Below are 22,625 nucleotides of genomic sequence, written 5' to 3'. Positions count from 1 at the left end.
CAGGTAAGCTGTGGATCTATGAACATATGATTGTATCAAAACTTTCGTGGGAATTTACAATTTACTGTTTTCCGATCACATTTGCAAAAAAACTTGAATCACTCGCCACACCGTACCTTAAAAAATGGGCGGGTCTTACGCGCAGCACCACTACATCAGTCCTCTACAGATCCCACGGCAGCGGTGGCCTGCATTTAACACCGCTCACGTCGAGACTGAAATGCCTGCAACTCGTAAAATTTCACCAGCTCAAATACGCTGTCGATAACTCTACACAATTCATATATGGCCACATCGCGAATCGTCTCCGATCCAAAAAACACTGGAATGGTGTCCGAGAGCTGGAGGAGAGAGAGCGTCACCTGGCATTAAACGAGCTCTGCCGCGGCAATTTTGGCCGAGCAGGGCTAGGTTTAATCCCACTCCCGCGGGCATCTAAAATGACACCCAAACAGCACCGGCAAGAGCTATCCTGTCTGGTGAAACAGAGCGAAGAAGAAAACGCGCTGGTCTATGTGTACAACATGGCCAAGCAAGGAAGACCTCTCGCCTGGGAAGCCGTGATGTTCCTGGATGTCCGCTGGAGGAAGCTCATTTACGGCTTCTCCGACAAACTTCTCAGCTTTTATCTAAATTCCATGTCAGATACACTGCCGTCTCCAGCAAATTTACTTCTCTGGAAAAAATCCACTTTGGGCTCTTGCTCCCTGTGCGGCTACCACCACTGCACACTCTTCCACATCATCAGCAACTGCAGATACTCGTTGATGACCGGCCGATACAACTGGCGTCACGATATGGTCCTTCGCAGACTCATCGAAATCATTCGCCCGGTGCTAGAAAAGACGGACGCACCTAAAAAAGGTACCCATTTCAAATCTAGCAGCGGAACCGAATATTACGTCCCCCCTCTGCAGCGCAACACTGAGCGAGGAAAACCGGCGGCAGACGACTGGCAGCTAATCTGGGATGAAGAGCACGACACATACGTCTTCCCTCCCCAGATTGCCAGCACCAATGCACGTCCCGACATCGCCATCTGGTCCACTGCAACAAAGACATGCATTGTGGCTGAGCTCACTGTCTGCTGGGAAGAAAACTTTTACCAAGCTCACGAGCGCAAGCAGGGGAAGAAGGACTATATCGACCTAATCAACACAGGCAGGAAGAATGGCTGGCATATGCACTACTTTGCAGTGGAAGTTGGAGCTCGAGGGGTCACATCGGACAGCCTGTTCTAATTCTTCAGATACATGGGACTATCCCGCAGAAAATCACTCAAGGAAGCCGACACCGTTGGTAGGACAAGCCTCCATGCCTCTTATACGCTATGGCTATCGAGAAATCAGCAGAAGTTCAGCAGATGGACGCTAGTTGAGAAACCGCTCTTCACCATGAGACCTGAAATTCCGCCACAGAAAGACGCAGAGCCGGAGAATAGGAGCCCTGAGCCCCCCGCTCCCAGCGCAAACCGGACACATGCGAGGCCGACCATTTCCAATTACACCAGGGCAAGGAAAACACAACCTGAACCACAATCAGGTGCACGCACTCCCTGTGGTTTAAACAACCTAGGCAACACGTGCTTCATCAACTCCATCGCCCAGTGTCTTATGGTAACTGATAGCCTCATTCCATTCGCCTCCACGGAGATAAGAAATGCTTTATCGAGCCTCAGGGCCACTACCAAAATGGTCACCCGCCCCACAGAACTCGTCAAAGCTATTTCTCAGCTCAATCCGTCCCTGACGACAGGTCAACAGCAGGACGTGGCCGAAACGCTGGAAACCATGCTATCTTGCCAAGCCGACAGCGCCAATGTAGGCATAGGTGAAATCACTGACACCATTAAATGTACCGCGTGCGGCTCCACCCTGGAGACGCCCAGGCCGCTCATTCCACCCATCCTTCGCGTTCCAATATCGGCACCGTCTCTCCAGGAATGCATATCAAATTCACTCGCCCCACAGCCGCTCGAGGGACGGTTATGTTCCCAGTGCCATGCTCACTCCAGTGAAATATCCACACAAATTCTCGTTGCTCCAGATGCTGTCTGCATACAGCTCCTCCGTTTTGAACACGGCACTAACACTTCTAAAAATACGTCAAACGTGTCGCTCGCCCCTACTGTTCAGTTAAACGGCGTTACCTGGTACATTACGGGGATTATAAATCACGTAGGCACACTACATCAAGGACATTATACTTCATTTGTAAAATCGACTTACCGTTGGTACCGCTGCAATGACTCCAAAGTATCAGAAGCGTCTGAAGGGACAGCCCTCAGCTCAAGCACAAAGTCGGCCTACTTGGTTTTCTTAAGCAAATCTTGAAATGTCGGGCATGTCATTCTGGTGGGGGTGACGGTTGGAGCTCCAAAAAGGCCTTTAACCCCACACCGAGGTCCGCAGTCCTCGGCACCAGTATGCCATCCTCGACATTTCGAGCATTTGTCTCATTTACTGTGGACCAAAAACATCAGGTGTGCGTCCTGAAAACGGATTTAGGCACCATTTGGTCCACCTGAGGACATATCGTATTGTATTGTATTGTATTCACATCGTGCAATCGGTCCATGAACACATGGCTATTATGATTGACATGTCATAAAAACGGAACATCGGGATTCAGTTGCACAACTAACACACACACTCACGCACACACACTCAGCTCACATCACATTTGTACATCGTGCTACTCGTTTTGTTGTTTTGCCAGAAGATGTTTGCGGAGTTTTAGCCTGAACTCTCGCGTTCCCATGTTGTGGAAACTCGGCGGCCTATCCTCATCATCATGTATATATTTATTGTTTCCAACCGACCTGCCCGATTAACAACGTCCGTCAAGTGACTATCATTGGCCGCCATTCCCGTTCATAAACGTTAGCTGCCGGTCATCATCCATCGCCAGTCCGTGGATCCGGCTTTGCAAATTATTAGAATGTGCCTCCCCACCCACACACACACATTACGCTTAGATCCGCTTCTCAGGTAACGTGTTGGACGGTGGATACTCGTCACGCGATGCATGACGATTAAACTTATTATAGTTCGTACTTGTGCTTTATATCCGAATGTGGGATGTGTACCATGATTTAATTACTATATTTGTTGTCCCAGACCCATATAATCATCCGACGAGGCTACCGGAGAGGTAAGAAAATTTCCCGTTCTGTCCGACTTGCCCTGATGCTGGCACACTCTGCTATAAAGGCGCACATAGGTCGAGCCTATGTATGTCCCCTCACACGAGGGGCAACTGAACTGATAAACTATAGCAGAGCGGCATGCTTTCGGGATTACGTCTTTAAACGAGAAAAGAGAGCCTATGCTGCGGGTGTTGCGGAGAATGATCTTGGGGTTCAGGTAGGGATAAAACTTTTTTAGAGTGGACTCTACCCCAGATCTTAGTTTGTTTGATTGTTTTCCAAAAAAAAAAGGTAGCACAAAGTACCTGTCTAGCTTGGGTACCTGGAACATAGTAGGACTTTTTGAAAACTCTTTCTTCAAAAACCTGTGAATGGCGGTCTCTACAAGTGTTTTTGGGAATCCATTGTCTCTAAAATATTTGTAAAGGAAGTTCAGCTCATTGTGGAAATAGTGGTAAGTTGAACTAAGGTCATAAGCACCATAAATAGCACAGCTAACAATGGCCTTCTTGATTGAACTCGGTATGAAGCTAAAGAAGCTCAAACCAAGACCAGTGAAAGTTGGTTTCCGGTAAACTGAAGTTGTTAACTCAGTACCAGACCGTTCGACCTTAACATCCAGAAAAGGGAGCGAGCCATTAAATTCCATTTCTTTAGTGAACTTTATTTTTGGGTGCTGACTGTTCAGAAAGTTGAGAAACCGATCTACATGTGAAACGTCGTTAAAAATGAGGAAAACAGTCATCCACATATCTTTTGTAATAGGTCGGGCGAAACTCTTGAGGGCATGAATCAAGCCATCTCTTTTCATGATGACACAGGAAAATGTTTGCAAATGATGGCCCGAGCAGAGTTGGCCAACGTTACGTTATTTTGAAGTTTTCGGTAACCCGTAGCTGTCAGTTCCGTTTCGTAGCGTAATTGGGATGTTTCGTCAGCGTAGTACGGAAAATAATAGAATAACGTAGGAACTACGAAATGGATTCCGGCCGGACCGACACCGGGGATTTCCCACTGGGGAGTCCCAGGGAATTCCCTGTCGGAAGCCCAGCGCATCTAGCGAGTAGCGCGTAGGCACCGCCGCACCGACGATGCTGCAAAGCCGGCGATCATTGTGCGCAGTATTTGGCTTACTAGAGACTAACCGTTTCCACTGGGTAGTGGATGATGACATATTGCATAAAGTAGTACGATAAAATAATTTTCTGCGTTAATTAACAAATACCGTAATTCAGTAACGTAGCAATATATAACGTATAACCGCAGGTTGTTTGAAAAGACAAACACTATTCGTTAGAATTGTGTTTTTCTATTGAAAAACAACCGGAGCGGTCCTTCTCCGGGCTATGTTTTGCATGTCTGGCCGCGAATTGGGGCAACTTGGGTCAGGCCTAAACTTGTGGCTCGATTTTCTTAAAAATTTCAGTGTATGGGCTCCCGCAGGCGATCTACCTGTTGGCACCGGTCGCTACTCGCTTAAAACCTCGTGGCACGTGGCACGTGCGATTCCATTTTCCCCATGTTAAGTCAACGGGGTTTTGGACACTTTTTGCGCGATCGGGAATAGCGGAAAAACGAGCCAAGGAAGAGGTGGTTTTCTTCCCAGCATTTTATGGCAAACACGTTTGGGTACACGCTGGTGTGCGCCGTATACCCCTCAGAACTTCGTAACGTGTCTTTGCACGAGGTCAAAGTTGAATTTTTTTCGCTCCCCATGTTAAGTCAATGGGCGTTTTTGCAGAGACTTTTTCATTCGCTCATTGTACAAAATTATATGATACGATTTTGTTTAAACTTTCAGGACTTGTTGAGAAAAGACCATAGAACATGGTGTTATGCTTCGTTAAGCTGTCAGAATTCGTTTGCTCTTTTGAAGCTCGTTTAAAAATGAAAAATTTTAACTTTGAAAGTCAATGGGAGCGTCTTTGATGCTTAATAACTTTTTACGTTTAAGATATGTTTAAGTCAAAAGTTGATATTTTATACAACTTTTGATGCTCTTTCCAATGATATATAGAACGTTATTGCACGTTGTTCCGTTTTCCTGGTGTTGTCCATCTGAACTTGTCAGTCACGTGACCCATTTGACCTTCGGATCCAATTCTGGTAGTCAATTCTGGCGCTTTTGTTACCATAGCGAAATATGTAACGCCGTGTTCACAGTTTACTGACGACGAAGGTCCTGCTTAATCTGGCAAATAGCGTTCGAGAACTGCGGCCAAGCCCCGCTGATCTTGAACGTGATTGGTCGGTGGGCGTAAAGAATCTCCGTCGTCAGGGAGACTGCGAACACGGGGTAAACCAAGGAGTAAACAATCTGTGCGTGGAATGGGGAGTGGTGAATGTGGAACGGCGATGATAGGTGCTGATGTCGTCGATTTTTATTTATACTGTTATCCTTATTATACATTCTGATCATTTTTTATGTTCAGGAGTTTTCTCTGTTGATTTAACATCAAAACGGTGTGTTTAACTGTTATTGCCAAGTGCCATATTGATATTGAAATTGGGGTACAATTCAACATTCTGATTCACTGGTTTTCTATGGCCTGTTGTGTATCATATTATTGGTAATGTGAATATAGGTACTCCAAACGGCAAACACTGCTATTTTTAATGTGTGGTTTCAGTCATCGGTAACCGCAGGTTGTTTGAAAAGACAAACACTATTCGTTAGAATTGTGTTTTTCTATTGAAAAACAACCGGAGCGGTCGTTCTCCGGGCTATGTTTTGCAAGTCTGGCCGTAACCGCAGGTTGTTTGAAAAGACAAACACTATTCGTTAGAATTGTGTTTTTCTATTGAAAAACAACCGGAGCGGTCCTTCTCCGGGCTATGTTTTGCATGTCTGGCCGCGAATTGGGGCAACTTGGGTCAGGCCTAAACTTGTGGCTCGATTTTCTTAAAATTTCAGTGTATGGGCTCCCGCAGGCGATCTACCTGTTGGCACCGGTCGCTACTCGCTTAAAACCTCGTGGCACGTGGCACGTGCGATTCCATTTTCCCCATGTTAAGTCAACGGGGTTTTGGACACTTTTGCGCGATCGGGAATAGCGGAAAAACGAGCCAAGGAAGAGGTGGTTTCTTCCCAGCATTTTATGGCAAACACGTTTGGGTACACGCTGGTGTGCGCCGTATACCCCTCAGAACTTCGTAACGTGTCTTTGCACGAGGTCAAAGTTGAACTTTTTTCGCTCCCCATGTTAAATCAATGGGCGTTTTGCAGAGGCATTTTCATTCGCTCATTGTACAAAATTATATGATACGATTTTGTTTAAACTTTCAGGACTTGTTGAGAAAAGACCATAGAATATGTGTTATGCTTCGTTAAGCTGTCAGAATTCGTTTGTTCTTCTTGAGCTCGTTTAAAGAATTTTTTTAACATGCAAAGTCAATGGGAGCGTCTTTGCTGCTTTATAACTTTTACGTTATAGATATATTAAGTGAAAAGTTGATAGGTTATACAATTTGATGCTCTTTCCAATGATATACAACTTATTGCACGTGGTGCCGTTTTTGAGAAATATAGTAAAAAAGCACGACATTACGAGATTTGAGCTCAGACCTATATCGTTACGGTGTCAGGCGGACACGAGGACAGGTGGCGCCGCCGCCGCCCGCATAGCGGCGGGAATGTGAACTAACCTGTTTACCATCTATGGTATGGTACCATCGGGGGACCGGCCGCCGTCGGCACCATTTCGGGACTTTGCATCGCAATAAAAGGCTTATTTACAATTGAAAATGGACTAGCGAGAGTCGTTATGGAATCAGAATTTGATGCTGTACAAAACTAGGCGCCTATTTTCATTGTGATGGCATCACAGACTACACCGCTAACCCCAATAAAGCAGATTTATGTCGCGTCATCGATGATTACATATAAGTTTCTTTGATATATGTAGTCGGGTCTTTCAGCTGCGTTCCTCTCCCTCGCCGCGCCGGCGGGTCGGCCATCCGCGCCCTGCGCCCGCCGGCTGGCCGGTCAGCTGGCCGGTCAGCTGGTCCCGCGGCTGTCGGTGCAGTGCGGGATGCCTACTTGCGGGGGGCCGTCGTGGCGGCGGCCCGGGTGGACTGGGCGAGCAGTGAGTTGGGGAGCGCTGCGCTGTCGGTGCTCTAGTTGCATGCGTTCGCATGATACGGCTTGAGCCAATACAGAGTGAACTGATTGAGCTGAGCAAGTCTTTATATACATTGAAAAGTAAAGCACTTTTACTGCATCTACGGTGAGATGCTAGATAAAATTTATGGTCTACCTAATGGTACCAGTACTTAACAATTAAGTGAATCATTTCGTCGCTAAACTCTCGTAAATTCGTATGTCCGCTCACTATGGAGTTTGGACCGTAACGTATGGTCTTTGCTCAGACAGTATACGAACAGGTGACGGGGATACTCCCATAGAAGGATGCGACACGATTTTACTGCTAAATAGCGGCCGGCCGCCGTGGGGACGTTTTTGTACGACTATATCTCGGCAACCACTGGGCTGATACACGTGCGGTTTTTTGTGTTGGGTAGCTTTTTTCTTCTTTCACATAGTGTGCTACTCTCGATGCATATGGGTGACCCCTAACGCACGTTCCACGTGCAAAGCCAAGAGGTGCCTGTTTGTAATAAGGCAATAGCTCGCGGTAATTACTGGGCCGATTGCGCTAAAACTTGGCATGGAGGTAGACACATTCCAGGCGATGCATTTCCACGTGTCTTGGTAGGTAACCGCAGGTTGTTTGAAAAGACAAACACTATCGTTAGAATTGTGTTTTCTATTGAAAAACAACCGGAGCGGTCCTTCTCCGGGCTATGTTTGCATGTCTGGCAGCGAATCGAGACAAGTTGAGCCTCTCCTAAACGAATCGCTCAATCTTCGTAAAAATTTCAGGGTATGGGCTCCCGCAGGCGAGCTACCTGATGGCACCGGTCGCTACTCGCTTTAAACCTCGTGGCACGTGGCAGTGCGATTTCATTTTCCCCATGTTAAGTCAATGGGGTTTTGGACACTTTTTTGCGCGATCGCCAATAGCGGGAAAACGAGCCAAGAAGCAGGTGGTTTTTTTCTTCCTAGAGTTTTATGGCAACACGTTTGGGTACACGCTAGTGTGCGCCGTACTATACCCTCAGAATTTCGTAACGTGTCTTTGCACGAGGTCAAAGTTGAACTTTTTTCGCTCCCCATGTTAATTAAGTCAATGGGCGTTTTTGCAGAGACATTTTCATTCGTTCATTGTACAAAATTATATGATACGATTTTGTTTAAACTTTCAGAACTTGTTGAGAAAAGACCATAGAACATGTTGTTATGTTTCGTTAAGCTGTCAGAATTCGTTGTTGTCTTTAGGCTTCTTTACAAATGAAAAAATTTAACATGGAAAGTCAATGGGAGCGTTTGTGCTTAATAACTTTTTACATTTGAGATATATTTAAGTGAAAAGTTGATAGGTTATACAACTTTTGATGCTCTTTCCAATGATATATAGAACGTTATTGCACGTCGTGCCGTTTTTGAGGAAATTAATAAAAAAAGCACGACATTACCGAGATTTGAGCTCAAACCTATATATGGTCTTGACTCAGACAGTATACGAACAGGTGACGGGGATACCTCCCATAGAAGGATGCGACACGAATTTAATGCTGAATATTAGCGGCGGCAGCGTGAGGACGTTTTTGTACGACCTATCTCCGCAACCGCTGGACCGATACACTTGCGGTTTTTTGTATGGGGTTGGTATACCTTCCGGAGAAGTATTTTACTATGGGACGAAGCATGCGGGTGACCCCTACTGCACGTGGACACGTGTAAAACGGAGAGGGGTCACTTTTGTTGTGATGACAATAACACGGTAATTACTGGTGAGATTCTGCTGAAACTAATACACAAGATGTAGGCACCCGCCGGACCATGCCTTTCCATGTGCTACGGCTGGGGGCAACTGCACGTGCGCACGTGCAGGGTGACGCTTCCAGATCTCGAGAAACGGCCGGGCCGATTGTGCTTAGATTTGGCACACCGCTAGAGACCGCGCAGTATGGTGCCTTCCACAGGTCAGCTGGGCCCCAAGTTGCACGTGCGCACGTGCAGGGTGACGTTTCCAGATCTCAGGAACGGCTTGGCCGATTGCATTCAAGTTCGGCACACCTTTAGAGACTGGTTAGTAGGGTGCTGTGCACAAGTCAGTAGTATGTATTTCATGTGTCACGGTTGGGGGCAACTGCACGTGCGCACTTGTAGGGGTCGCTTCCGGATCTTGAAAACGGCTGGGCCGATTGAGCTTAAATTCGGTACACCGCTAGGAGCCGGCAACTAGAGTGCCGTGCACAAGTCAGTTGGGACCCAGCTTGCACGTGCGCACGTGAAGGGTGCCGCTTCAATATCTCGAAAAATGGCCGGGCCGATTGCACTCAAATTTTGCCCACCGCTAGAGTGGTTAGAGAGTGTCCTGTTCGTCAGTTCGTAGCACACCCACTCCGGTCTGCACGTGCCAATCTCATCCTCTCGTTTGGCGGCGGGTAAACGCAGGTTGTTTCTTCATTAGACAAAACACCATTCGTTAGAATTGTGCTTTTCTATTGAAAAAAACAACCGGAGCAGTCCTTCACGGGCTATGTTTTGCATGGTTGGCCGCGAATCGAAATGTGTTTGTGATTGCAGTAGAAGACTCGAACAGGGAACAATCGGCGAGTTGCTACCAAAACCATTAACCTCCGCCCGAGTGGGGCGAAGGTGTTTTTAGCCACACCTATTAGCTTTTTTGCGTTTGTTAAGAAAATCACTACGCGCATTGTTATAAAGCTTTGTATGATAGATCAATTTCAGCGGCATGGTTGGACCTCTATGTAGGCACACACCGGCGAGAACGGCTGCGCCAATTGCGCTTAAATCTTCATCCATGCGGCTGCATACAGAAGAGGTGGCACTCCGGCGCAACATGCTTTCAGGCGTTTGACACTTCTGCGTCATCTAGCGAGTAAAACGGAATGTTTGGCTAAAATGCCAGACGCATTTACCATACTCGATAATCGTCCTCAAAAGCTCCAGTCTCGTGCGAGTCATCAGTTCTAAAGAGATAGTGGTTTTCCCGGATCCCTCATTACTCCGCCATTTATTTAGGCGGTTATATACAATAGAGCCGGCATTGCGGCACAGCATACATTCAGGCGTTTGACGCTTCTGCCATCTAGCGAGTAAAAAGGAATGTAAGGTGTTTTCGACTGATATACAGATCCGTTGAAGCATCAATCTTAAACTTGATATTCGGCACAATTCAATGACTCTGATTCGAATGGTGACGTCGACGGCGACCGTGACGTCACCATTGCGTCAATATTGATTAACCCTCGCCGGCAGAGGGGCAGCACCCGCCTCTTCCCATAGGGTTTTTCGTGATAGCTCGGGACACGCCGGAGACAAAGTGCTGAAACTTGGAATACCTAACCTATGATTTAAGCCGGATCTTATGACTTCGACCACATTTTCTGGTTACGTAAGGTCACTGACCTATGACGTCATAAGTGAACTTCTGCACTGTCCTCAGAGGTCGCAACTTCGCACCGCCCTCAGTACCAGAGGAACTTTCACAGAAAGATGAAACTTACAGGACGTAGTAGCCTCCCAGGATGTCCAACTTGTATAACTCGTATTTTTCAAAGGTCACATGAGGTCAGGTCGGTCATGTGACCTCACTATTATAAGTCAATGGGGAAATATGAAAACTGGTATTTTGGCGCTGGAAATGATCTAAAACTATCTCAAGCGCATGAAATCGTGATTTCATGCATTCCTTGCAAGGTCCAATGTTCTATTTTTAATTGTTGACATTGCGTAACGTCATTTATGACGTCACTATAGTCAAAGGAGTTTTCTGTCAATAACTCCTGCTAAAATTGAGCTAGGGAGTCGAAAAAGCTACAAATGGACTCTGAAAGACCTGCCGAATCAAATGGTATGCGATATGACCTCCTTCGACCAGCCTCATGACCTGAGGGGCTCTGACCTGCCCTTGACCCGAGGTCAATACCTTAGGTTGACCTAAACCAAACAAAAAAAATATCATTCGACGCGCCTTAGCAAGGTAAGCACGATGATAGCGGTTAGTAGTGTCGTGCACGTCGGTTCGTAGCACACCCACTCGGGTCTGCACGTGCAAGGCTCGTCCTCCGTTTGGCGGCGGGCGTTTTTGCTGCGTGCACGGGTGAGTGGGTTACAGAGGTTAGAGTGCAGTGCACGTCAGTTCGTAGCACACCCCACTCTGGTCTGCACGTGCAAGGCTCATCCTCTCGTTTGGCGGCGGGTGTTTTGGCGGCGTTACAGAGGTGCTTGCTCAAACAACCTGCGGTCCCGCGATGCGGAGCCCAGCATCGCAGATGCTGGGTAACCGCAGGTTGTTTGAAAAGACAAACACTATTCGTTAGAATTGTGTTTTTCTATTGAAAAACAACCGGAGCGGTCCTTCTCCGGGCTATGTTTTGCATGTCTGGCCGCGAATTGGGGCAACTTGGGTCAGGCCTAAACTTGTGGCTCGATTTTCTTAAAAATTTCAGTGTATGGGCTCCCGCAGGCGATCTACCTGTTGGCACCGGTCGCTACTCGCTTAAAACCTCGTGGCACGTGGCACGTGCGATTCCATTTTCCCCATGTTAAGTCAACGGGGTTTTGGACACTTTTTGCGCGATCGGGAATAGCGGAAAAACGAGCCAAGGAAGAGGTGGTTTTCTTCCCAGCATTTTATGGCAAACACGTTTGGGTACACGCTGGTGTGCGCCGTATACCCCTCAGAACTTCGTAACGTGTCTTTGCACGAGGTCAAAGTTGAATTTTTTTCGCTCCCCATGTTAAGTCAATGGGCGTTTTTGCAGAGACTTTTTCATTCGCTCATTGTACAAAATTATATGATACGATTTTGTTTAAACTTTCAGGACTTGTTGAGAAAAGACCATAGAACATGGTGTTATGCTTCGTTAAGCTGTCAGAATTCGTTTGCTCTTTTGAAGCTCGTTTAAAAATGAAAAATTTTAACTTTGAAAGTCAATGGGAGCGTCTTTGATGCTTAATAACTTTTTACGTTTAAGATATGTTTAAGTCAAAAGTTGATATTTTATACAACTTTTGATGCTCTTTCCAATGATATATAGAACGTTATTGCACGTTGTTCCGTTTTCCTGGTGTTGTCCATCTGAACTTGTCAGTCACGTGACCCATTTGACCTTCGGATCCAATTCTGGTAGTCAATTCTGGCGCTTTTGTTACCATAGCGAAATATGTAACGCCGTGTTCACAGTTTACTGACGACGAAGGTCCTGCTTAATCTGGCAAATAGCGTTCGAGAACTGCGGCCAAGCCCCGCTGATCTTGAACGTGATTGGTCGGTGGGCGTAAAGAATCTCCGTCGTCAGGGAGACTGCGAACACGGGGTAAACCAAGGAGTAAACAATCTGTGCGTGGAATGGGGAGTGGTGAATGTGGAACGGCGATGATAGGTGCTGATGTCGTCGATTTTTATTTATACTGTTATCCTTATTATACATTCTGATCATTTTTTATGTTCAGGAGTTTTCTCTGTTGATTTAACATCAAAAACGGTGTGTTTAACTGTTATTGCCAAGTGCCATATTGATATTGAAATTGGGGTACAATTCAACATTCTGATTCACTGGTTTTCTATGGCCTGTTGTGTATCATATTATTGGTAATGTGAATATAGGTACTCCAAACGGCAAACACTGCTATTTTTAATGTGTGGTTTCAGTCATCGGTAACCGCAGGTTGTTTGAAAAGACAAACACTATTCGTTAGAATTGTGTTTTTCTATTGAAAAACAACCGGAGCGGTCGTTCTCCGGGCTATGTTTTGCAAGTCTGGCCGTAACCGCAGGTTGTTTGAAAAGATTTAACTGTTATTGCCAAGTGCCATATTGATATTGAAATTGGGGTACAATTCAACATTCTGATTCACTGGTTTTCTATGGCCTGTTGTGTATCATATTATTGGTAATGTGAATATAGGTACTCCAAACGGCAAACACTGCTATTTTTAATGTGTGTAATGTGTGGTTTCAGTCATCGGTAACCGCAGGTTGTTTGAAAAGACAAACACTATTCGTTAGAATTGTGTTTTTCTATTGAAAAACAACCGGAGCGGTCCTTCTCCGGGCTATGTTTTGCATGTCTGGCCGCGAATTGGGGCAACTTGGGTCAGGCCTAAACTTGTGGCTCGATTTTCTTAAAAATTTCAGTGTATGGGCTCCCGCAGGCGATCTACCTGTTGGCACCGGTCGCTACTCGCTTAAAACCTCGTGGCACGTGGCACGTGCGATTCCATTTTCCCCATGTTAAGTCAATGGGGTTTTGAACACTTTTTGCGCGATCGCGAATAGCGGGAAAACGAGCCAAGAAGGAGGTGGTTTTCTTCCCAGCATTTTATGGCAAACACGTTCAGGTACACGCTAGTGTGCTCCGTATACCCCTCAGAACTTCGTAACGTGTCTTTGCACGAGGTCAAAGTTGAACTTTTTTCGCTCCCCATGTTAAGTCAATGGGCGTTTTTGCAGAGACTTTTTCATTCGCTCATTGTACAAAATTATATGATACGATTTTGTTTAAACTTTCAGGACTTGTTGAGAAAAGACCATAGAACATGTTGTTATGCTTCTTTAAGCTGTGCAAATTCGTTTGTTGTCTTTAGGCTTCTTTAAAAATGAAAAATTTTAACATGGAAAGTCAATGGGAGCGTCTTTGGTGCTTAATAACTTTGTACCTTGAAGACATATTCAAGTGAAAAGTTGATATTTTATACAACTTTTGATGCTCTTTCCAATGATATATACAACTTTATTGCACGTGGTGCCGTTTTTGAGAAATATAGTAAAAAAGCACGACATTACCGAGATTTGAGCTCAGACCTATATCGTTACGGTGTCAGGCGGACACGAGGACAGGTGGCGCCGCCGCCGCCCGCATAGCGGCGGGAATGTGAACTAACCTGTTTACCATCTATGGTATGGTACCATCGGGGGACCGGCCGCCGTCGGCACCATTTCGGGACTTTGCATCGCAATAAAAGGCTTATTTACAATTGAAAATGGACTAGCGAGAGTCGTTATGGAATCAGAATTTGATGCTCTACAAAACTAGGCGCCTATTTTCATTGTGATGGCATCACAGACTACACCGCTAACCCCAATAAAGCAGATTTATGTCGCGTCATCGATGATTACATATAATGTTTCTTTGATATATATGTAGTCGGGTCTTTCAGCTGCGTTCCTCCCCTCCCTCGCCGCGCCGGCGGGTCGGCCATCCGCGCCCTGCCGCCCGCCGGCTGCTGGCCGGTCAGCTGGCCGGTCAGCTGGTCGCCCGCGGCTGTCGGTGCAGTGCGGGATGCCTACTTGCGGGGGGCCGTCGTGGCGGCGGCCCGGGTGGACTGGGCGAGCAGTGAGTTGGGGAGCGCTGCGCTGTCGGTGCTCTAGTTTGCATTGCGTTCGCATGATACGGCTTGAGCCAATACAGAGTGAACTGATTGAGCTGAGCAAGTCTTTATATACATTGAAAAGTAAAGCACTTTTTACTGCATCTACGGTGAGATGCTAGATAAAATTTATGGTCTACCTAATGGTATCCATTACTTAACAATTAAGTGAATCATTTCGTCGCTAAACTCTCGTAAATTCGTATGTCCGCCTCACTATGGAGTTTGGACCGTAACGTATGGTCTTTGCTCAGACAGTATACGAACAGGTGACGGGGATACCTCCCATAGAAGGATGCGACACGATTTTACTGCTAAATAGCGGCCGGCCGCCGTGGGGACGTTTTTGTACGACTTATATCTCGGCAACCACTGGGCTGATACACGTGCGGTTTTTTGTGTTGGGTAGCTTTTTTCCTTCTTTCACATAGTGTGCTACTCTCGATGCATATGGGTGACCCCTAACGCACGTTCCACGTGCAAAGCCAAGAGGTGCCTGTTTTGTAATAAGTGCAATAGCTCGCGGTAATTACTGGGCCGATTGCGCTAAAACTTGGCATGGAGGTAGACACATTCCAGGCGATGCATTTCCACGTGTCTTGGTAGGGGTGCAACTGCACGTGCGCACGGGCAGGGTGACGCTTCCAGATGTCGAGAACGGCTGGGCCGATTGTGATCAAACTTGGCACACCGCTAGAGGCTGGTAAGTAGGGTGCCGTGCACAAGTCAGATGGGACCCGCTATGCACGTGCGCACGTGCAGGCTGACGCTTCCAGATCTCAAGAACGGCTGGGCCGACTCTGCTGAAATTTGGCATACCGCTAGAGACTGGTTAGTAGGGTGCCGTGCACAAGTCAGTTAGTATGTATTTTCATGTGCCACGGTTGGGGTGCAGTTGCACCAGCGCACGTGTAGGGGTCGCTTCCAGATCTTGAAATTGACGGGGCTGATTGAGCTCCAATTTGGTACACCGCTAGAAACCGGCGAATAGAGTGCCGTGCACAAGTCAATTGGGGCCTAGGCTGCACGTGCGCACGTGCAGGGTGTCGCTTCCAGATCTCGAAAACGGCCGGGTCGATTGCACTCAAATTTGGCACACCGCTATAGACCGACGAATAGGGTGCCGTGCACGTCAGTCCGTAGCACACCGACTGCGGTCTGCACGTGCAAGGCTCATCCTCTCGTTTGGTGGCGGGCGTTTTTGCTGCGTTTACAAAGGTGCTTGCTCAAACAACCTGCGGTCCCGCGATGCGGAGCCCGGCATCGCAGATGCCGGGTAACCGCAGGTTGTTTGAAAAGACAAACACTATTCGTTAGAATTGTGTTTTTCTATTGAAAAACAACCGGAGCGGTCGTTCTCCGGGCTATGTTTTGCAAGTCTGGCCGTAACCGCAGGTTGTTTGAAAAGACAAACACTATTCGTTAGAATTGTGTTTTTCTATTGAAAAACAACCGGAGCGGTCCTTCTCCGGGCTATGTTTTGCATGTCTGGCCGCGAATTGGGGCAACTTGGGTCAGGCCTAAACTTGTGGCTCGATTTTCTTAAAAATTTCAGTGTATGGGCTCCCGCAGGCGATCTACCTGTTGGCACCGGTCGCTACTCGCTTAAAACCTCGTGGCACGTGGCACGTGCGATTCCATTTTCCCCATGTTAAGTCAACGGGGTTTTGGACACTTTTTGCGCGATCGGGAATAGCGGAAAAACGAGCCAAGGAAGAGGTGGTTTTCTTCCCAGCATTTTATGGCAAACACGTTTGGGTACACGCTGGTGTGCGCCGTATACCCCTCAGAACTTCGTAACGTGTCTTTGCACGAGGTCAAAGTTGAATTTTTTTCGCTCCCCATGTTAAGTCAATGGGCGTTTTTGCAGAGACTTTTTCATTCGCTCATTGTACAAAATTATATGATACGATTTTGTTTAAACTTTCAGGACTTGTTGAGAAAAGACCATAGAACATGGTGTTATGCTTCGTTAAGCTGTCAGAATTCGTTTGCTCTTTTGAAGCTCGTTTAAAAATGAAAAATTTTAACTTTGAAAGTCAATGGGAGCGTCTTTGATGCTTAATAACTTTTTACGTTTAAGATATGTTTAAGTCAAAAGTTGATATTTTATACAACTTTTGATGCTCTTTCCAATGATATATAGAACGTTATTGCACGTTGTTCCGTTTTCCTGGTGTTGTCCATCTGAACTTGTCAGTCACGTGACCCATTTGACCTTCGGATCCAATTCTGGTAGTCAATTCTGGCGCTTTTGTTACCATAGCGAAATATGTAACGCCGTGTTCACAGTTTACTGACGACGAAGGTCCTGCTTAATCTGGCAAATAGCGTTCGAGAACTGCGGCCAAGCCCCGCTGATCTTGAACGTGATTGGTCGGTGGGCGTAAAGAATCTCCGTCGTCAGGGAGACTGCGAACACGGGGTAAACCAAGGAGTAAACAATCTGTGCGTGGAATGGGGAGTGGTGAATGTGGAACGGCGATGATAGGTGCTGATGTCGTCGATTTTTATTTATACTGTTATCCTTATTATACATTCTGATCATTTTTTATGTTCAGGAGTTTTCTCTGTTGATTTAACATCAAAAACGGTGTGTTTAACTGTTATTGCCAAGTGCCATATTGATATTGAAATTGGGGTACAATTCAACATTCTGATTCACTGGTTTTCTATGGCCTGTTGTGTATCATATTATTGGTAATGTGAATATAGGTACTCCAAACGGCAAACACTGCTATTTTCTGGTATATATTAATGTTTGACCTGATTTTATATTATTGGTAATGTGAATATAGGTACTCCAAACACTGCTATTTTCGGGTATATATTAATGTTTGACCTGATTTTACTTCACTTCACCTTATATTTTTTGCAGGAACAGTTATCACAGCATTATTGTGCAAAAATAAGGGTGGTGTATCACAGCATATCACAGCACTCTGCCAGCCGCTTTTGGCTTCCATAGAGACATCAACAAGCCTATACCTCCAACACTACCGGAGGTTGACGCTAGCTCACGCGGAATGCGCTGGCAGCGGCTGGCAGCGCGCCCATGAAACACAGCCAGGGGTTTCTTCTGTAAAGTCATTGTTGTCTAGGTACATGGGCCTTTACCAATTGTTAACAGCTATAAAAATTGGAATTAAAAATGTTCAGGTATTATGAGCATCAGCTAAACAGGGAAGAGGATTCGGCTTCAGCCCATCTTGCAACGCCTCAATGAAATTTAACGAGAAACTTAAATTGAGGGAGCAGCTACTCAACTGTGGTAAAGCCCATAAATCCTTGTGGATTTACCTACATACCTGAGGTAAATCCACAAGGCACCTTGAGTTCAAAATATGAAGTGACAACAAGCGAAATATAGCAGAAATTGGGACTTAAAGGAGCTTAGAAATAATCTGCTTAGTTCATTTGAAATGTATTGTTACCCACTTTCTAACCATGCATATTTTTGTGTCTTGTGAGGTCTCATATAGCAATAAAAATAGAAAAGTTATACAAGAGCAGTGACATGCATAGTTTGCTTGTGTTGTCACAACTTTGTACAATATTTCCAGCTTTATAATATGCAGTTATCAGTCACATTGGGCATCACACATGTATTTTTTTTTCTGCAGGAGGGAAGACACAGGAGGGAACTAGTGACTCATGTTTTTGCTTCTATCGCTTCACCCCTGGGGAATCAGTTCCTGCACCCCTTGAATATAATGGTCACCAAGGGGTGCTGTCCTGACACGTTCACTTTCTGTTGAGAAGGTTAGAACAAACACCATGTGTGTCATTTAGTTGCATATATAATACTTCAATGTTAAGTCTGCATGAAGTCTGAAGTCTAGCCACTCTTAATCCTAGGTTGTCGTGACGTTAATCTAGCCTGGGTGGATATTTTGCTGTGCTAAAAGCACGGACTCCGCTACGCCCCAGTACGGCGGCTGGGGCGCCTCCCCTGGAGGAAAACGGCGCCGGGGAGGGGGACGGACACTGTTACACTTGCGGTTTTTTGTGTGGGGTAGCGTATACTCTTCTTACAAGTATTTACTATGGACAATGCTTGCGGGTGACCTCCACTGCACGTGACACGTGTAAAACGGAGAGGTGTCACTTTTGTTACGGAGCGAGCGAAGCGAGCGAAGTCTTTCCTTAGATTAACGGAAATTTCTGAGTATGAGCGGAAATGTATTGTTACCCACTTTCTAACCATGCATATTTTTGTGTCTTGTGAGGTCTCATATAGCAATAAAAATAGAAAAGTTATACAAGAGCAGTGACATGCATAGTTTGCTTGTGTTGTCACAACTTTGTACAATATTTCCAGCTTTATAATATGCAGTTATCAGTCACATTGGGCATCACACATGTATTTTTTTTTCTGCAGGAGGGAAGACACAGGAGGGAACTAGTGACTCATGTTTTTGCTTCTATCGCTTCACCCCTGGGGAATCAGTTCCTGCACCCCTTGAATATAATGGTCACCAAGGGGTGCTGTCCTGACACGTTCACTTTCTGTTGAGAAGGTTAGAACAAACACCATGTGTGTCATTTAGTTGCATATATAATACTTCAATGTTAAGTCTGCATGAAGTCTGAAGTCTAGCCACTCTTAATCCTAGGTTGTCGTGACGTTAATCTAGCCTGGGTGGATATTTTGCTGTGCTAAAAGCACGGACTCCGCTACGCCCCAGTACGGCGGCTGGGGCGCCTCCCCTGGAGGAAAACGGCGCCGGGGAGGGGGACGGACACTGTTACACTTGCGGTTTTTTGTGTGGGGTAGCGTATACTCTTCTTACAAGTATTTACTATGGACAATGCTTGCGGGTGACCTCCACTGCACGTGACACGTGTAAAACGGAGAGGTGTCACTTTTGTTACGGAGCGAGCGAAGCGAGCGAAGTCTTTCCTTAGATTAACGGAAATTTCTGAGTATGAGCGGCCGGCCGGCCGGCCGGCCGGCCGTGCGGACGCTTTTGCGAGGCTTATAGGCGGCGTGATGCCCCAAAACGGATATTGCGGCGCCGTCGATTGACGCACGAGGGTGAAATTTTCACGACTCGTGGGTCATGTAATTCAACAGGTCGTATTAGCTTTTGGGCACGATTCGGCCGGGGGTGCGCCCGTGGCGCGTGCTCATGTGCGCCATAGGGTTAACATTAAAAACGGCAAAAACAGGCTATTGCTCCAGATGGTCCGACCACTACAACCCCATATGATGCACTCTTGGCTGCATCCCCACCCCACCCTTTCCCCTTACAGTATGAAGTATGAAAAACAGTGATTTTTTACTGGAGCTGCAAAGTGTGCCTTTGAACCACCTTATGATTTACTAGTATCTAATGTATTTGTCCATCAGGATCAGTTATCTAATGGCAGTAGACTGTTGTCTTCACATACTTCATATCTATTTTGGCTACTGCATTGTGTTCTGTAAAAAAAAAAATATGGAAAACGTTTTGGATGTAGTTTTTAGTAGAATGCTTCTTTACAGATCCCGAAAGAAGATAACTGCTTGTTTTCTTCACCGCCACCAGTCTACCTGCTCTCTGCACACTCGGCAGAGCGCGGCAGGGCACCCCACGGAGCTGCACTAGTCACATCCGGGCCCCACGCCGGTCGACGGCCGATGCGATGGAGGCACTACTCCGAGGCACTACTGGGAGGCCTGCGGCGCGGACGACGGATGCGGCAGTTGGTCAAGACACGGCAGCCTACTCGAGGTGCTTCTCGCCTGGAGGACGCAGGCGAATCGCGTTATCCTAGCTGTGCCTCGTCATGGTGCGATGAGCCTTAATAGACTAATGCATATTCTTCCTTTGGTTGTAATTCATTTGCTGCTGCCCGCTGGGCTAAGGAGTAACTCTGTGCGCCTACTTTGTGCAGACGCTCGTCCAGTGCCGCCCTTCGTTTGCCGCACATATCTTTATTTATTCTTTGTTACAATTCCGTCTTTGGTCATTTTTTTTTTACCATGGGGGCACTTGAAAGTTTTGTTTTTAAATCTGTGGACATTGAACCTGGAATCGGTTTTTTGTCGGATTTCGGTTTTGTTTTTGCACTGTGGAAATATCTCGTTCAATATTTTTTTAAGATAGGGCGTGTTAAAACTTTTAGTCTCATTACTCCTCTGTGCATTCTAAAGTACTATAATGTGCATCTCAAGTGTTTGGTGCTGTACTGTTATTATTTATGGTTAATCCAGTGCTGATTTATGGTTAATCCAGTTTTTATTCGATTGAATCGTTGTGTGTAATGTGCATGACATCCGCGTACCGCCTGTAGCAGTGTTATATATTTTCATTTATGCTGGAAAATAATAACTTTCTTGTTCATTGGCTTTATTCGATGACAGAGACGTGCCAGATGACTGGGGCTGCGACTTGACTTGGTAGTTGTTAACGGTGCAAACTTCAACCATCAAGCATGATGTGGAAACGTCACATTCCGTTATCAAATCTTCGTACCGTAAATACTGAATAAGATCAATACTAGGCTGGAGCTTGCTAGAAAAACCGTGCACTGACAACGGCGAGTGGTGGACCTGAGTAGCGGCCGGGAGGCAGGGAAGTCAGCCAATTGTCAGATGTCTATTTCTTCACACATCTTTATTCTTTACTTTACACCGTCATAGACGTAATGCAATTATCGGAGCATGAAGTGGTGTATTGCCCTTATTACACCCTTCCAGTAAGTATCCAATGCCCATCCATCCACTTTCCGCAGGTGCAGGAGCAAGGGAGAGCGAAATAATTTTTATCGTCACTCACCTCACGCCCAACTGCTAGGCGAAAAGCCAGTACTCGCAATGTTTCAATCTTATTTAAGAAAAAAAGCAAATGTATCGGCTATAACCGCAGGTTGTTTGAAAAGACAAACACTATTCGTTAGAATTGTGTTTTTCTATTGAAAAACAACCGGAGCGGTCCTTCTCCGGGCTATGTTTTGCAAGTCTGGCCGCGAATCGAGACAAGTTGAGCCTCTCCTAAACGAATCCCTCAATCTTCGTAAAAATTTCAGGGTATGGGCTCCCGCAGGCGATCTACCTGATGGCACCGGTCGCTACTCGCTTAAAACCTCGTGGCACGTGGCACGTGCGATTCCATTTTCCCCATGTTAAGTCAATGGGGTTTTGGACACTTTTTGCGCGATCGCCAATGGCGGGAAAACGAGCCAAGGAAGAGGTGGTTTTCTTCCCAGCATTTTATGGCAAACACGTTTGGGTACACGCTAGTGTGCGCCGTATACCCCTCAGAACTTCGTAACGTGTCTTTGCACGAGGTCAAAGTTGAACTTTTTTCGCTCCCCATGTTAAGTCAATGGGCGTTTTTGCAGAGACATTTTCATTCGTTCATTGTACAAAATTATATGATACGATTTTGTCCAAACTTTCAACACTTATTCAGAATAGGCCGTAGTACATGCCGTTATGCTTCGTTAAGCTGTCAGAATTCGTTTGTTCTTTTTGAGCTCGTTTTAAAAAGAAATTTTTTAACATGCAAAGTCAATGGGAGCGTCTTTGTTGCTTAATAACTTTTTATGTGAAAGATATATTTAAGTGAAAAGTTGATAGGTTATACAACTTCTGATGCTCTTTCCAATGATATATAGAACGTTATTGCGCTTCGTGCCGTTTTTTGAGAAATTTAGTAAAAAAGCACGACATTACCGAGATTTGAGCTCAGACCTATATATGGCCTTGGCTCAGACAGTATACGAACAGGTGACAGGGATACCTCCCATAGAAGGATGCGACACGAATTCAATTCTAAATATTAGCGGCCGGCCGCCGTGGGGACGTTTTTGTACGACTTATATCTCCGCAGCCACTGGACCGATACACTTGCGGTTTTTTGTATGGGGTAGCGTATACCCTTCTTAGAAGTATTTTACTATGGACGATGCATGCGGGTGACCCCTACTGCACGTAACACGTGTAAAACGGATAGGTGTCACTTTTGTTGTAATGACAATACCACGGTAATTCCTGAGGAGATTCTGCTGAAACTACACAAGGAT

The 22,625-nt window shown here is 46.0% G+C and overlaps 1 protein-coding gene and 1 long non-coding RNA gene across 2 annotated transcripts; both read left to right on the top strand.

Moving 5' to 3' along the window:
- The first annotated feature begins 440 nt into the window (after positions 1-440).
- On the top strand, positions 441-1,241 carry LOC122394344. The gene has a single exon (XM_043391176.1). It carries the CDS (start codon positions 441-443, stop codon positions 1,239-1,241), a length of 801 nt encoding a protein of 266 aa, XP_043247111.1.
- A 15,810-nt stretch (positions 1,242-17,051) lies between these two features.
- Positions 17,052-20,941, top strand: LOC122394347. The gene is made up of 2 exons (XR_006258842.1): positions 17,052-17,103; positions 20,101-20,941. It is a non-coding gene; the product is annotated as an uncharacterized LOC122394347 (long non-coding RNA).
- The last annotated feature ends 1,684 nt before the right edge of the window (positions 20,942-22,625 follow it).

Source organism: Amphibalanus amphitrite, unplaced genomic scaffold (assembly GCF_019059575.1).
Source record: "Amphibalanus amphitrite isolate SeventyFive unplaced genomic scaffold, NRLGWU_Aamphi_draft 000586F_arrow, whole genome shotgun sequence".
Taxonomy (NCBI): Eukaryota; Metazoa; Arthropoda; class Thecostraca; order Balanomorpha; family Balanidae; genus Amphibalanus; species Amphibalanus amphitrite.
The sequence above is the reverse complement of the archived record's forward strand: the minus strand, read 5'-3'. Positions and strand labels throughout refer to the sequence as shown.